The following is a 14,988-nucleotide window of genomic DNA, read 5'->3' as shown; positions in this document are numbered from 1 at the left end:
AAGGCAAGGTTATAGAGAGGCAGAGGCAGATAGAGAGAGGTCTTCTGTCTGCTGGTTCACTCCCCAGGTGGCTGCAATGGCCTGAGCTGTGCCAATCTGAAGCCAGGAGCCAGGAGCTTCTTCCACATCTCCCATGTGAGTGCAGGGGCCCAAGGACTTGGGCCATCTTCCACTGCTTTCCTAGACCATAACAAAGAGCTGGATCAGAAGTGGAACAGCTAGGACTTGAAACAGTGCCCATATGGGATGCTGGTGCTGCAGGCAGTGGTTTTACCTGCTGTGCCACAGTGTCGGCCTGATCCAGGGATGTTTAAAAATCCATTTTGTAAGGCTATCACAAAACACACCAAACACTGGAGTAAGGGAAAGAGTTTATTGGGGGAATCCCGAAGGACTGGAGAGAAGAGGCGAAGAAGGAAAATAAGCAGAAGGAGAGCAGAAGAGAGATCAAGAGAGAGACAGAGAGATCAGGAGACGGAGAGAAGGAGAGAGTGAGAGAGAGCGAGAGAGAGCGAGAGAGAGCGAGCGAGAGAGAGAGAGAGCCACCTGTTCAGGAGCAGGTCCTTTTAAAACTTTGCCGGGGGGGGGGCAGGCAGGGGAGTAGGAGCAGCAAATCCCATTAGGATGGGGGTGGAGCTTGACACTGGTGGTTGGGCCATGTGGCCACCTGACTTCCAGCAATGGTGGCGGGGACTAGAGCCTAGGATGGTGTCAAGGTGTAGATTGAACCATAAGACTGTGCCAATTTTCTAACGCATTTTGCGTTTAGTATGAATCAAACATGGACTAATTATTATGTATAACTAAAATGGATTTTAAAATTAAACTTTTGTTTTTATTTTGAGATAATTATAGGTTTTTACATTGTAAGAGATAGTACAGGAAGAGTCCATGCATTCTTTCCCCATTTTCCCCAAATTTGAATATTTTGCAGAACTCTAGTACCATATATTAACACTGATATAATCAAGACACAGCTTTTCATCACCACAAAGATCCCTTACTTGTCCTAGTATAGACACAGTCATTTCTCTTCCACTTCCACCCCTGGAAACCACTCATCTGTTCTATACTTCTGAATTTTGTCATTTCACAAGTAGTATATAAATGAACTCATCTATATGTAACCTTTTGGTATTGGCTTTTACTAAAAAAAAAAAAAGATTTATTTATTTGAGGGCAGAGTTACAGAGACAGAGAGGGAGAGACAGAGAGAGAGAGCAATCTTCCATCTGCTGACTCACTCCCCAAATGGCCTTAATGGCCAGAGCCGGGCCAATCCAAAGCCAGGAGCCAGGAGCTTCTTCCAGGTCTCCCACGTGGGTGCAAGAGAACAAGCACTTGTGCCATCTTTGACTGCTTTCCTAGACCATCAGCTGAGTGCTGGATCAGAAGTGGAGCAGCCAGGACTTGAACCAGCGCCCATGTAGGATGCTGGCATTGCAGATGGCAGCTTAACCTGCAGTGTCACAATGCTGGCCCCTATCTGCTTGCTTTATTCTGTTCTTTTTGTAGATTTTTGAGATGGCAGCTTAGATGATTGATTTGAGGCTTTTTATCTTAACTTTCATAATGTGTGCTTTCATGCTATAAATTTTCTCCTCAGCATGCTAAAACTTGTATATCATACATTTTGATATGCTATATTTTCCTTTTATTTCAGTTCCACATATTTTAAATTTTCCCTTGAGACTTTTTCATCCACAGCTTGTTTAGAAGTATGTTGTGCAGTTTTGAAGCATGCCCTAAAAATCTGCTATTTCTAGTTTGTTCTATCATGCCCAGAGAATACAAGCAATATGATTTCAATCCTTGGAAATTTGGAGAGCTTTGTATTATGACCCAGAATATAATCTATCTTTACATAAATTCTGTCAGTACTCAAAAATGTGTATTCTTCTGTTGTAGGATGGAGTGTTCCATGGATGTGGGTGTCAATGATGTCAACTTCCTACATCCTTGCTGATTTCCTGGGTTGTACTATCAGTTGTTAAGAAAGGGTGCTAGGGCTGGTGCCGTGGCTCACTAGGCTAATCCTCCGCTTTGCGGCGCCAGCACACCGGGTTCTAGTCCCGGTTGGGGCGCCGGATTCTGTCCCGGTTGTCCCTCTTCCAGGCCAGCTCTCTGCTGTGGCCCGGGAGTGTAGTGGAGGACGGCCCAAGTGCTTGGGCCCTGCACCCCATGGGAGACCAGGATAAGTACCTGGCTCCTGCCATCGGATCAGCACGGTGCGCCAGCTGCAGCGCGCCGGCTGCGGTGGCCATTTTAGGGTGAACCAACGGCAAAGGAAGACCTTTCTTTCTGTCTCTCTCTCTCACTGTCCACTGTCTGTCAAAAAAAAAAAAAAAAAAAAAAAAAAAAAAGAAAGGGAGCTGAAATCTGCAGTGTAGCTGTGGGGATGTCTGGCGCTCCTTTCTGTCCCAGCAGTTTGTTTCATGTATCTTGCAGTTACGTTGTTTGGTGCCTGTACATTTAGGGTCGCTGTCGTCTTGGTGAGTGACCCTTTCTGCATGATGTCATGCCTTCTCCTGTTTCTGGTAACGTGCTTTTCTCTGAAGTCTATGTTATCTGATATTAATATGGTCATTCATCTCTCCTTTGGTAATCTTTGCCTGATACATCTTTTCTTGTTTCTTTTTACTTTTAGTCTGTCTATATTGTTATATTGAAGTCTCTTGAAGCTTATATTTAGATCACATTTTAAATCCATTCTGCCAATGTCTGCATTTTAATTGTTCCACTTAAACCATTTATATTTAATGTAATTGTTGCTATTAGAGCTTCAGTCTGTTTTGTTTTCTGTTTTTTCTTGGTTTTGTTTTTCTGCTTTTTCTCCTTGCCTTCCTGGAATTATTTGAACATGTATATTACTCTATTGTAATTTACCCTATAATTTTTTTTCATTTTATTTGAAAGGCAGCGACACAGTCATGGACAGAGGAAGATCTTCCATCCATACATTCACTCCCCAAATGCCTGCAACACCTGGGGCTGGGCCAGGCCAAAGTTGGGGCCCCAAAATTCAGTCTGGGTCTCCGGCATGGGTGGCAGGGACCCAAGTCCTTGAGCCATCAGCTGCTATTGCTAGGGTGCACGTGAGCAGGAAGCCAGCAACAGAAGTGGAGCTGGGACTTGAACCCAGGCACTCGGATATGGAATATGGGCAGCCCATGTGACATCTTAACCACTGACCAAGCACTGATCCAATGGCAGTTTCAAAAACTTTTTTAATTGAGCAATAAAATTTATTGTTGTATAATTAATTAGCTATTATGTTCCAGGTACAATTTGTCGTATTTTTCATAGCAGTTTTTAGGGTAATTCCTTGGGTAGCTCTTTTAGTGGTTACTGTAGGTATTTCCACACACACATACACACACACACACACACGCACACACACACACGCACACACACAAATCTATAACATAAGTATATTTAACACAGGCTCCTAGTATTCTTTTAAAAAATAAATTGATTAATTAATTAATTAATTAATTTAAAAGACAGAGTGACACACACACACACACACACACACACAGAGTTCTTCTATCCACTGGTTCACCCCCCAAAATTTTGGAAACAGACAGGGCTGGGCCAGACTGAAGTCATAAGCCAGGAACTCCATCCTGTCTCCGTGGGTGGCAGGTGCCCAAGTACCTGGGCCATTTTCTGCTGCCTTCTCAGACACGTTAGTAGGGAGCTGGATGAGAAGTGGAACAGCTGGGGCTCGACCCTCCAGTACGGGAAGATAACGTTGCCGGGGGCAGCAGAACTTACTGTGCCACCATACTGGCTCCTGAGTGTTTTCTTAGATTCCTGTGCTTACCTCCTCTTCTCTGTCGGGGTCTCTGATGACAATCATGCTGTAGCTTTGTTATGTTCTCACAAATAATGGAGGCTCTGCTAATTTTTTTTACAGCTCGGGTAATTTCTATTGTTGTATATTTCAGTTAATCGATTCTTTTCTCTGCACCTCTATTCTGCTGTTGAATCTATCCACTTAGATTCTTTACTTTTGTCGCTCCCCCTCTTCGTGGAGGAACGACACAGGACCCTGCGCTGTTCTTTCTGTCTGCTCGGCCCTCCCCGGGTTTGCTGCTGGTTCTTCCCGGGTTGGCTACTGTCCCTTCCACCTCCGTGGAAGGGCAGTTCCCCCTGGCCACATTCCCCACTTCCGCAGGGGAGCGGCACACCGCCGGCCGGCTCTCTCGGGGGCTGCACAGGTGTTCCCCTTAGATGTTCCCCTTAGATGTTCCTGGTGCATGCCGTCTCTCTCCTCCTTTATAGTCCTGCTCCGCCAATCCCAACTCTGCTGCCCACACGCCGAGTACACTGCTCTCCAATCAGGAGCAAGTCCTACAGTTTATTGGTTGAACTGGAGGCAGCTGTGTAGAAGCTGTTTTCTTCTCTCCCAGCGCCATATTGTGGGAGAGCAGATGCATAGACTAAGTCTTAATTCCAGTAACTTAGTCTAGTCCGAGCTGCTCCCCACAGATCCCCCTTTCTTTTTATTTTTTGGCGTTGATACGCGCCTGTCTTTGGTGTCCCGCGGCACACACTCTGCTCTACTTGCTAGAGTTGCCACAGGTTCTTACAAGTCCTATCAATCAGGCAAACCGAATCCGGGTCCTCTCTTCGCCATGTTGTGAGGAGGTTTTTTTTTTTTTTTTTTTTTTTTTTTTTTTTTTTTTTTTTTTGACAGGCAGAGTGGACAGTGAGAGAGAGAGACAGAGAGAAAGGTCTTCCTTTGCCGCTGGTTCACCCTCCAATGGCCGCCGCTGCAGCCGGCGCACCGCGCTGATCCTGGCAGGAGCCAGGAGCCAGGTGCTTTTCCTGGTCTCCCATGGGGTGCAGGGCCCAAGCACCTGGGCCATCCTCCACTGCACTCCCTGGCCATAGCAGAGAGCTGGCCTGGAAGAGGGGCAACCGGGACAGAATCCGGCGCCCCAACCGGGACTAGAACCCGGTGTGCCGGCGCCGCAAGGTGGAGGATTAGCCTATTGAGCCACGGCGCCGGCTCGTGAGGAGGTTTTTAGGAGCTGATGCGTGCCTGTGTTCGGTGACCTGCGGCTCATACTCTGGTCGAGCCGCCTGCTGGTGCTTACCGCCTTAATCAGGCAGACCGAATCCAAGCTCTCACATTGCAGTGTTGTGGGGAGGCCTTATTGATGTTAATTCGTGCCTGTCTTCGGTGACCTGCGGCGCATAAGCTGCTAGCCGCCTGCAGGTGCTCATCGCCTCACTAATCAGGCAGACCGAATCCAAGCCTTCTCATTGCAGTATTGTGGGGAGGCCTTTCTATTTCTCTATTTCTCTATCTCCGGGCATTCCTATTTCTCCCATTTTACTTCTATCTTCCAGCATTCCTATTTCTCTCATTTTACTTCTAAACTTCTGTTTCTCTTATCCCCGTGGCTTCCCGGCGCCCCGAGGCTGCTTCTCGGCGGCTTTCCGGCTCTGAGCCGCTTCAGCCCGTGCCTCTCTCATCTGCGCGGCTTCGCTTTAGCCCAGCGTTCCCTATCTACTTGAGCCCCGCACGCTCTGTCTGCGCGCGGCAGCCTCCGCGAGTCACACAGCGTAGCTCACGTCTCCACCACTAGCATTCAATCCAAGTTCCCCGGGCTAGCCTGGCGAATTCAACCCAGCTCACGTCTCCACCCCACGATTTGGCTTCCCGTCCTTTGCTCCCCGGGCTAATCAGACGGATCCCAATCTGGCTTACGTTTCCGCTTCTGGTTTCAACTTTTCGCCCCCCATTCCCGGGCTAACTTGAGAATCCCAAAGTGGCTTTCGTCTCCGCCTCGGCCTGCCCCCCGCGGCTTCAATTTCCCTAACATTTTTCTCTACCCGGTATGTTTCCCCAAGCTTTCCTCCAACAATACTCCTCCCTCATTTCTCCTGGCCTCTCCCCACAGTCTGCATCCAAGTCTGTTTGTTCTAGCTTTCACTTTCGCTTTCGACCTTAGAGATTTCTCCCAGCTTCCCCCCGTAGTCCGTATCCGAGTCTATGCCTAGGCTTTCAATAGCTTCTTCCGGCACCTTTTTCGTCCGGCTTTTCCCTAGGCTGTTTGCTAGTCTCTCTCTCCGGTATTTTCCCACTTCTTCCCGTTTCTTCCCTCCTAAGTTTCCTATCCGTCCTAGGTTTCCTATCCAAGTCACGGCACCATTATGTCACTCCCCCTCTTCGTGGAGGAACGACACAGGACCCTGCGCTGTTCTTTCGTCTGTTCGGCCCTCCCCGGGTTTGCTGCTGGTTCTTCCCGGGTTGGCTACTGTCCCTTCCACCTCCGTGGAAGGGCAGTTCCCCCTGGCCACATTCCCCACTTCCGCAGGGGAGCGGCACACCGCCGGCCGGCTCTCTCGGGGGCTGCACAGGTGTTCCCCTTAGATGTTCCCCTTAGATGTTCCTGGTGCATGCCGTCTCTCTCCTCCTTTATAGTCCTGCTCCGCCAATCCCAACTCTGCTGCCCACACGCCGAGTACACTGCTCTCCAATCAGGAGCAAGTCCTACAGTTTATTGGTTGAACTGGAGGCAGCTGTGTAGAAGCTGTTTCCTCCTCTCCCAGCGCCATATTGTGGGAGAGCAGATGCATAGACTAAGTCTTAATTCCAGTAACTTAGTCTAGTCCGAGCTGCTCCCCACAACTTTGGTTATTATATTTTTTAATTCTAAGATTTTCATTTGGTTCCGTATATCTTCTGTTTATTAGCTGAAACCTTCTATCTTCACTTGTTTCAAGTATTTCAGGTATTTCTAACATCTCTGTCATTTTGGTGTTGGTATCTTTTGATTATCTTCTTTCAATCAGTTTTAGGTTTCCTGGTTCCCGCTCTGGTGAGTGTTTTTAAATTAAAAGCTGGACCTTTTAGATGTGTTATGAAGCTCTGGGTTTTAGTTAGACTTTCTGTTTTAATTGGGTTTCTTTGGCATCACTCAGGAAAGGTGAGGGGGACCCTGCCTTGTTACTGCTGGGATGAGGTAGGAGCCTAGCTTCTCTCCGTGGCTGGAGTCGGCAATAGCGGTGTGCATGGGAGGTGGTCCTTGCTGTTCTGGGTGGGAGGTGGGAATGCTGACTTCCCAGGAGGCTTCCACTGGTACCTTCTTAGCAGTGCCTCACTACTGCTCCTCACCTAGTTTCCATGGGCACCATGGGTGGTGGTGGTCGGGAGGGCATTGACCTTGTCCTGGAGGTGATGACAAGCATTCTGGTTCTCAGGCTGGGGGTTAGAGAACAGGGAGTCCTGCTGCTGCTTCCGCGGCCTCCGTCCCACGGTGCAGTGCCAGCTCAGGTCCTGGCTTTCTACTTGTGACCTAACTTCCTGCTAATGCACCCGGGGAGGCACCCGGTGATGGCCCAAGTACTTGGGTCCCAGATACCCATCTGGGAACCTGGACGGCATTCTGGACTCCTGAATTCAGCGTGGCGCAGCCCTGGCTGTTGCAGGCATCTGGGGAATGGACCGGCAGGTGAAAGCTATCTCCATCTCACTCTCTGTCTCTTCCTCTCTTCTGATTCTCCATGAGGCCTCCTTTAACACCACTCCCGTGGTAGGGGAGGAATAGATCTATTTCTGTGGGGTAGAAGTGAAAGTCCAGACTCCCTGTGTGGTCTCAGCTTGCTCTGTGTAGGCGGATTGTTTCGGCAGGTGCTGTTGAAAGTCTCAGCTCTCTCCTTGGTCTTCCTTTTCCATCACCACTGAGGGCGTATTGGGGTGCCTCAATACTTCCTTTTAGGTATGGACTACAAGCTCCTCACTTGGCCTTTGCTGGCATGGATGGAGGTAGGGTATGGTGTTTGACTGGAGTACCGCAGGCGTCGTCTGAATGCTTCTGTCTTGCCATGTTGACTCTCTCCCCTTCCTTTGGCAAGAGGTAACCAAAATCCTGTGGCTTCTGTAGGGAGCTTTTCTGTTTTTGGGACTTTGTTTCTTTGGTAAGTCTGAGGTCCAGGATGCAAAGAAATAACTCAGAACACTCACTGTAGTTGTAGGTCCTGGGTTGCCTGACTTTTCTCTCTACTGTACAGTTTTCTGTGTGTGTGTGTGTGTGTGTGTGTGATGCCCAGGGCTTTTAGTTGCACTCATTGGAAGGAAAAGAGACAGAGAGAGATCGATCTTCCATCTGCTGGTTCACTCCCAAAGTGGCTGCAGTAGCCTGGTCTGGGCCAGGCTGAAGCCAGGAGACAGGAATTTCTTCTGGATCTCCCATGTGCACGGCAAGGGCCCAAGCACTTGGAGCATATTCCACTGCTTTCCCAGGCACATTAGCAGGGAGTTGGATTAGGAGTGGAGCAGCTGGAACATGAACCAGTGCCTATGTGGGATGCCAGTGTCGCAAGTGGCAGCTTAGTTGGTTTCTCAACAGTGCCAGCCCCAACTTATGGTAGTTTTTTAGATTGGCTCTGAATTCTCCAATATAGCACTCATCAATTATTCACTAATTCTGTTAGGGAGGATGACATTATAAGTAATAACATGGATTTTGGCCTGCTAGTAATGCTTAAGACTATTTTGCATCTAAACATTCTTGAAGTTGCTCACAAGGGACAGGTAATTTAATATTGACACAACCTTAAATAAACTGAAAAGGCGTAAATCAGAGTAATGAAATTCATAAAGCTGTTAATATTAATGGGCAAACCTTTTGGGAAGCATGGTATGAAATCAAAGAAACTAGGAACCCTAGATTTAAAGGAAGAGACTAGCTAATGATTAAAAAATTGTTTTTTTTTTTTTTATTCCAGTCTCTTTTCAAGTTGGACTAGTCCATGTCCTTAGAAAAACTGTAGGTCTTTACAACTGTTATCAGAAAATAGAATGCAGAATTCTTAGGCAGCATTGGAGGAGAAGGTCAAAATCTGTAGAGAATACAATATACTTCTTTTAGCTTTGCATTAAAAATAGGAACAGTACAAAACCTTATTTCTGAAATAAAATTATGAGCTCTTCCCCAAATGACAAGGTTATAAATATTCATAAATAAGAAGCATATGTATGTTATGCGTACACAATGGGGGTGTTTCAAAAAGTTCACAGAAAGTGGAATTAAAAGGCAAGTTTATTCTGGTACAACAAAATGTTGGAATCCATGCCAAATTTTTTCAGAATACATGTTTCCATAAAGTTTTTGAAGATTTCTCATATGTGCATATGTGTGAGTATATATAAAAATATACACATACACATATATATTGTTATCATTAAGGATTCTTAACAACTTATTATCCCTGAATTTTAAGATGCACTGAAAGGATATACATTTAAAATGTTAAGTTTCAAGTCTTGAATATCCAATAGTAGTGAATATGAAAGCTGGAGAAACACAAAAAGATGACTTGATAATAAATCTGGAAACAGATGCTGAGGCAGGTTGTAGAACATCCTCCTTCGGAGACTTGAGCCTGTATTGGAGGTGGTTTGGATGTAACCTAGACTTTCTTGACTGTGAAAATGGAATAGAAAACTCAGTTGTCAGTTTTCTTATGTTCTTATTTTTGTTAAATTATTATTCTCTACATGTTTATAAGAAAACCATGAATTTGGTAAAATCATTGGCTGTTTTGAAAAGTAACTGCTTTGAAGAAAAAGAATTGATTTAAAACATGAAAATTATGTATACATTTAAAGTATCCTCTACAAGATTCATCTATCTATCTATCTATCTATCTATCTATCTATCTATCTATCTATATTTCACAGGCAGAGTGGACAGTGAGAGAGAGAGACAGAGAGAAAGGTCTTCCTTTTCCATTGGTTCACCCCCCAAAGGGCCACTGCGGCCGGCGCACTGCGCTGATCCGAAGCCAGGAGCCAGGTGTTTCTCCTGGTCTCCCATGCGGGTGCAGGGCCCAAGGACTTGAGCCATCCTCCACTGCCTTCCCTGGCCACAGAAGAGAGCTGGCCTCGAAGAGGAGCAACTGGGACAGAATCCGGCGCCCCGACTGGGACTAGAACCCGGGGTGCCGGGGCCGCAGGCGGAGGATTAGCCTAGTGAGCCACGGTGCCGGCCCATCTAAATATATTTTTCTACATTACTTCTCAAGGTTCTTCTTACTCCAAACATAAACGTGAAAAATATTGCAAAATAAAGGCAGGTGAATGAAGCAGAATAGTTATAGTTAAACTTTGTCCACGTGGTCTGTGGGCCCAGCCATCCTGAGGACAGTGTCTACTGTGGCAAGTTCTTTGGAAGGGCAGAGGATGAACAAGTAGAAATCTGTCGTCTCCAGCTCTGAACTGGGGAGGGATGCTCACCGATTGCTCTGTTGCTCGACCTCGCTTTCCTTGGAGAAAAAGGAGGCTGGGTGGGATCTGTTTAATGACCTGTAGCTTAGTTTTATCTTGTTTTGGCAGAATTGGTCATGGACGGTAGCTTCTTTCCAAATGCTATTGCTTATAACACACTGGCTGTTTTCAGATCTGATTCAAGCATTCCTTCCAGTATGTGCTAGATCTTGTGTGTGTCGCACTGATCCTTCCTGATGGAGGTGCTCACCATCACAGGGGAGAAGTGGAGCCCAGGAACTCTGCCCTGGTCTCCCACATGGATGGCAGGGACCCAAATACTTGAGCCATCACCTGCTGCCTTCTCTGGGTGCCCAGTAGCAGGACAGTGGAATCAGAAGTACACTTGAACTCAGTCACTTGACTTGGGATGCCGTCCCAAGTGGTGTCTGAACTGCATTGCTAAATGATGGCCCTGGGAATTCTTTTTAACTATAAAAGAATAAAAATAATTGAATCCATGGTTCCTGATCTACTTACTTCAGATACATGAGTGTGACCAACAAATCTGTTTATGAACTAAGAAATAATAAACTGTATGCCCATTAAAATCATTGGTGTCTATAACCTTGTTAAACATTTGTGACATTTTGTGGATTTCAGATGAGGACCTTCACACCATTCTGTGTAGTGGTGGCCCCTCTGCTGCCACATCTTATACTCTTTGCTCTCCTCATTCCTTTTAGATCATTCTCTAACTCTACAGTACTTTTGTTTTCTTTTTTTAAAGATTTATTTATTTATTTGAAAGTCAGAGTTACACAGAGAGAGGAGAGGTAGAGAGAGAGAGAGAGGTCTTCCATCCATTGGTTTGCTCCCCAATTGGCTGCTACAGCTGGAACTGCGCCAATCCGAAGCCAGGAGCCAGTAGCCTCTTCCGGGTCTCCACGTGGGTACCAGGGCCCAAGGACTTGGACCATCTTCTACTGCTTTCCCAGGCCATAGCAGAGAGCTGGATTGGAAGTGGAGCAGCTGGGTCTCGAACCGGCACCTATATAGGATGCTGGCACTTTAGGCCAGTGCGTTAACCCACTGAGCCACAGTGCTGGGAACTCTACAGTACTTCTACAACTTAACCACCTTTCTTTCATCTCTCTCTCTAACTCTCTCTGTTTCTGTCTCTGTCTCTTTCTGTCTTAGTGGTGAGCATGCTAACAAAGTTTAATTAAGAGAAATAATGGAGAGAATACACCTCCTTCCACAACCTTCTCCAAGGAATGTCCACAATAACTCCTCCCTATACCATGTATCTCTCTAAGCCATAATTTAAGTTTATCCATTTCTTGGCAATTATTTTTGTCCACCTGCTACATGGCAGGAGATCTGCAAACAGAGGACTGAATGGAGTCCTGTCTTGAAGAAACTGCATTCAGGCATAGTTCAACCCACAGGCAGATTGCTGTCACACCAGCGAGAGGCTCATAGGAAGAAAAGAGTGGAGGAGGTAGAGACTTGAGAGTGTGGGAATAGGGAGCTATTCCCTCTGGTGCATGGCTAGGGAGGGTAGTAGGTAGGCAAAGTGGCATTTGAACTAGGCTCTGAAGAGTGAGTCAAACATGTGCGTGGTTGGGAATGACTTTTGGGTGAAAGAAGTGAACAAAGGCGTATAGTGGTGCAGTTTCAGAAGTGGAGATCAGAGTTGAATTCTGGATGTGTTGAGTCTTGTAAAATGTTGAAGTGGACATGTGAATCGGGAGTTGGATATCCGAGTGTGAAGTTGGGAAGATTAGACTGGAGATACAAATATTCCAGCCTTTGGCCTTTAGGTGGTACTTTATGGCCATTGGACTGGACACACGTGAGTGCATGTGGACAAAGATGAGCACAAACATTAATGGCAACATTTGCTAGATGCAGAGAATGTGGGTGCCTGAACAAAATGCAGAACCAAGCAGAGAAGATGGTGAGCTTGCTTTTGGATCCTTGGCCTTGGGAATGTGGGTGAAGCTCTCTACATACATGGTGGTCCTGTAGAGATCTACAAGGAGAGAGGAAGATGGGAGTGAGAGTTGAAGACATGTTGGAGAAATGCTTATCAAGGGAAAGAATCAAGGGAAAGAACAAAGAGGGTCATGGGAGTTGGGGGCCCAAAGTGCTGGCAAGGATTCTGTTGAAACAGCTGAGCAAGTCTAGGCTGGTTTGGGAGGAGAGGAGCAGCTGATGTCCTGAGCAATCGCTTAGGGAGCTGGAGCCCATTTGTAAATGAGGAAAGTCAGTCCCATCAGCATCAATTAAATTGCCCAGTCTCAGAGCAGGCAGCACTGAATGCAAATTCAATTCTGTTTGCTTCCAAAACCTATCCTCTGTCCATCCCAACGTGAAGACTTCACTGATTCATTCTATCTATCATCTATCTATCATCTATCTATCTATCTATCTATCTATCTACCTAATTTTTTGAATGGGAAAATAACTTCATTTCATTTTGGGGCAGTGGTAGGCAACCCGTCAAGTTTCTGGAACTGCTTTTTGGTGCCAGCAGTCTTGGTGACCTTGAACACTTTGAAGCGCACTGTCTTGCTCAGGGGTCGGTACACACCCACAGTGCCAATGTCTCTACTCTGGACGTCCCCGAAGCAGGGGCACAGGTGAGTGGACACGTTCTTGTGGGGCTTCTCAAAGTAGTTGTACTTGTGGGGGTAGTGGAGGTGGGCTGGGTGGGTGATACCACACCTCTGTGGCTTCATCTCGGTCACCTGCCAGATAGGAGTCTCTCTGTGGTTTCATCTCGGTCATCTGCCAGATAAGAGTCTCTCTTGGACGCAGACGTTTCGGGTGCAGGTGCATTTCTTGTCCACCTCGGTGCCCTCAATAGCCTCTGGGGGTGTCTTGAAGCCCAGACCAATGTTTCTGCAGTGGTGCGGGAGCTTCTCCTTGCCAGTTTCTCCCAGCAAGACTCTCTTCTTGTTTTGAAAGATGGTTGGCTGCTTCTGGTAGTCCCACTCAGTCTGAATATCCGCCGTCTTCCCAGCCATTCCCTTGATTTTTCAGAGGGGTTAACTGATCAAGACACATGGCTAGTTAGCTCTTGGGGCTGTTCTAGAGCCAGGCGGGCTTCATCTTTGTCTTCTCTTCAGCATTGCAGATTCTCAGCAGAAGCTCAGCTGGCGTTGGGGAAGACGCGGAGATTCCTGGAGAAACCGCAAATGGAGCTATCACGTGATCCAGGAACCCCACTGCTGGGTATGTAGCCGAGCAATGTAAAATCCGTCTGTGGAAGAGACACCTGCTCTTTTATGGTTATTGCAGCACTACTCAACAATAGCCAAAAAATGGAAATCAACTTGTGTCCGTCCATTGATGATTGGATAAAGAAAATGTGCATATACACACTGGAATACCATTAAGCCCTAAGAGGGGCGAAATCTCGACATTTTACAACAACTTGGATGAAATTGAAGGTCATTATTTTAAGTGAAATAAGCCAAGTACAGAAAGATGACTTCATTATCTCACTAAAAGAAAAAGGTGATCCCACTGAAATTGAGAGTAGTGTGGTTACCAGAGTTTGAGCAGTGTTAGAGGGGAGGGGAGATGGGGAAAGGTTATGTAATGGTTATTAAATTACAGTTAGATAGCAGTAGACATTCTGGCCCTCTGTTGCATAGTAGGGTGACTACAGATAGTGATAATGTTTATTTTTCTTAAAAAAAAAAAAAGCTAGAAGAAAGGGTTTTGAATGTTTTCACCATAAAGAAATGATAAATGTTTGCAGAGATAGATATGTTTACCCCAAATGGACATTATACAATATAAATACCTATTAAAATGTCGGCTAGTACCCCATAAATGTGAGCAATTCTTATATGTTGGCTAAAATGAAAAAATTTAGAAACTCACCTGAATATGATCAAGTAAAGCATATATCCATAGTCCCCATATGTAGCTTTTGCAAGAAAAAATAAGCAGAAGTCTTTGGATTTTATTAAATTCAGCTTTGCTTCTTAGAATTGGAGAGAGTCAATATTCTGTAGCTGCTCAGCCCACTTGGAATAGCACACGTTGGCAAATTTATGAAATTTACCAAGTCTTTCTTCTTGGTTTACATAAATTGGCAGATTTGCTTACTATTGGACTATTAGTGACCCATTAATGTTTGGAACACAGCAGATTTCACAGTGTTCCCATTTTCAGTAGAAAATTGGTGGTAGTATTGAGGTTTAGGTTCGCCTTTTACGCATTTACAAGATTTTTACTCAAAAGACACATGCAGGAGCCTCGCTGTTGGCTGTGCCATTATCAGGCGAACTAAATTCTGCCGCTTCTACGTACACTACAGAAGGACTGCTTTCAGAAGTCCCCGATACGTGCCTGCATCTCCAGGCAGTGAATTAGGAAGTAGAAGCCTTATTGTTAACATTCTAACAGAGCCCTCCACGCCACGCACATGGAGCGTTGAAATAACATTCCCATAATCCAGGAGAAATGCTCTTTGGCCTGAAATACTCCATTGGGAGTTTCCCTTTAAAATTCACTGAAAGTGCTCTCAATTTTGCCTGACCGAGACCGTCAATTCTACAACAATATATTTACATATCCTTTTTCTTTTTTTTTCCAGGAGCTTAAAATATATCCCTCACTCTATTTTCCTAATCTCCACAACACTGTTTGGAGCCCAGGGGTCAAGCACCTAAAATATGGATTTCTTCGCCAGAAAATGTACACGTCTCCTTTCTTGGCTTGGAGAGAAACCATGTTCTTGG

At 45.9% G+C, this 14,988-nt stretch overlaps 1 protein-coding gene across 1 annotated transcript; it reads right to left on the bottom strand.

Moving 5' to 3' along the window:
- Positions 1-12,705: 12,705 nt before the first annotated feature.
- Positions 12,706-13,260, bottom strand: LOC100358283 (small ribosomal subunit protein uS17-like). The gene is given in 1 exon segment (XM_070056215.1): positions 12,706-13,260. A coding segment is annotated over 1 exon segment (555 nt).
- Between the last annotated feature and the right edge of the window lie 1,728 nt (positions 13,261-14,988).

The sequence above is a fragment of the Oryctolagus cuniculus genome, chromosome 13 (genome assembly GCF_964237555.1).
Source record: "Oryctolagus cuniculus chromosome 13, mOryCun1.1, whole genome shotgun sequence".
Classification (NCBI taxonomy): Eukaryota; Metazoa; Chordata; class Mammalia; order Lagomorpha; family Leporidae; genus Oryctolagus; species Oryctolagus cuniculus.
Note: the sequence above shows the minus strand (reverse complement) of the source record. Positions and strands in the feature narration are given on the sequence as shown.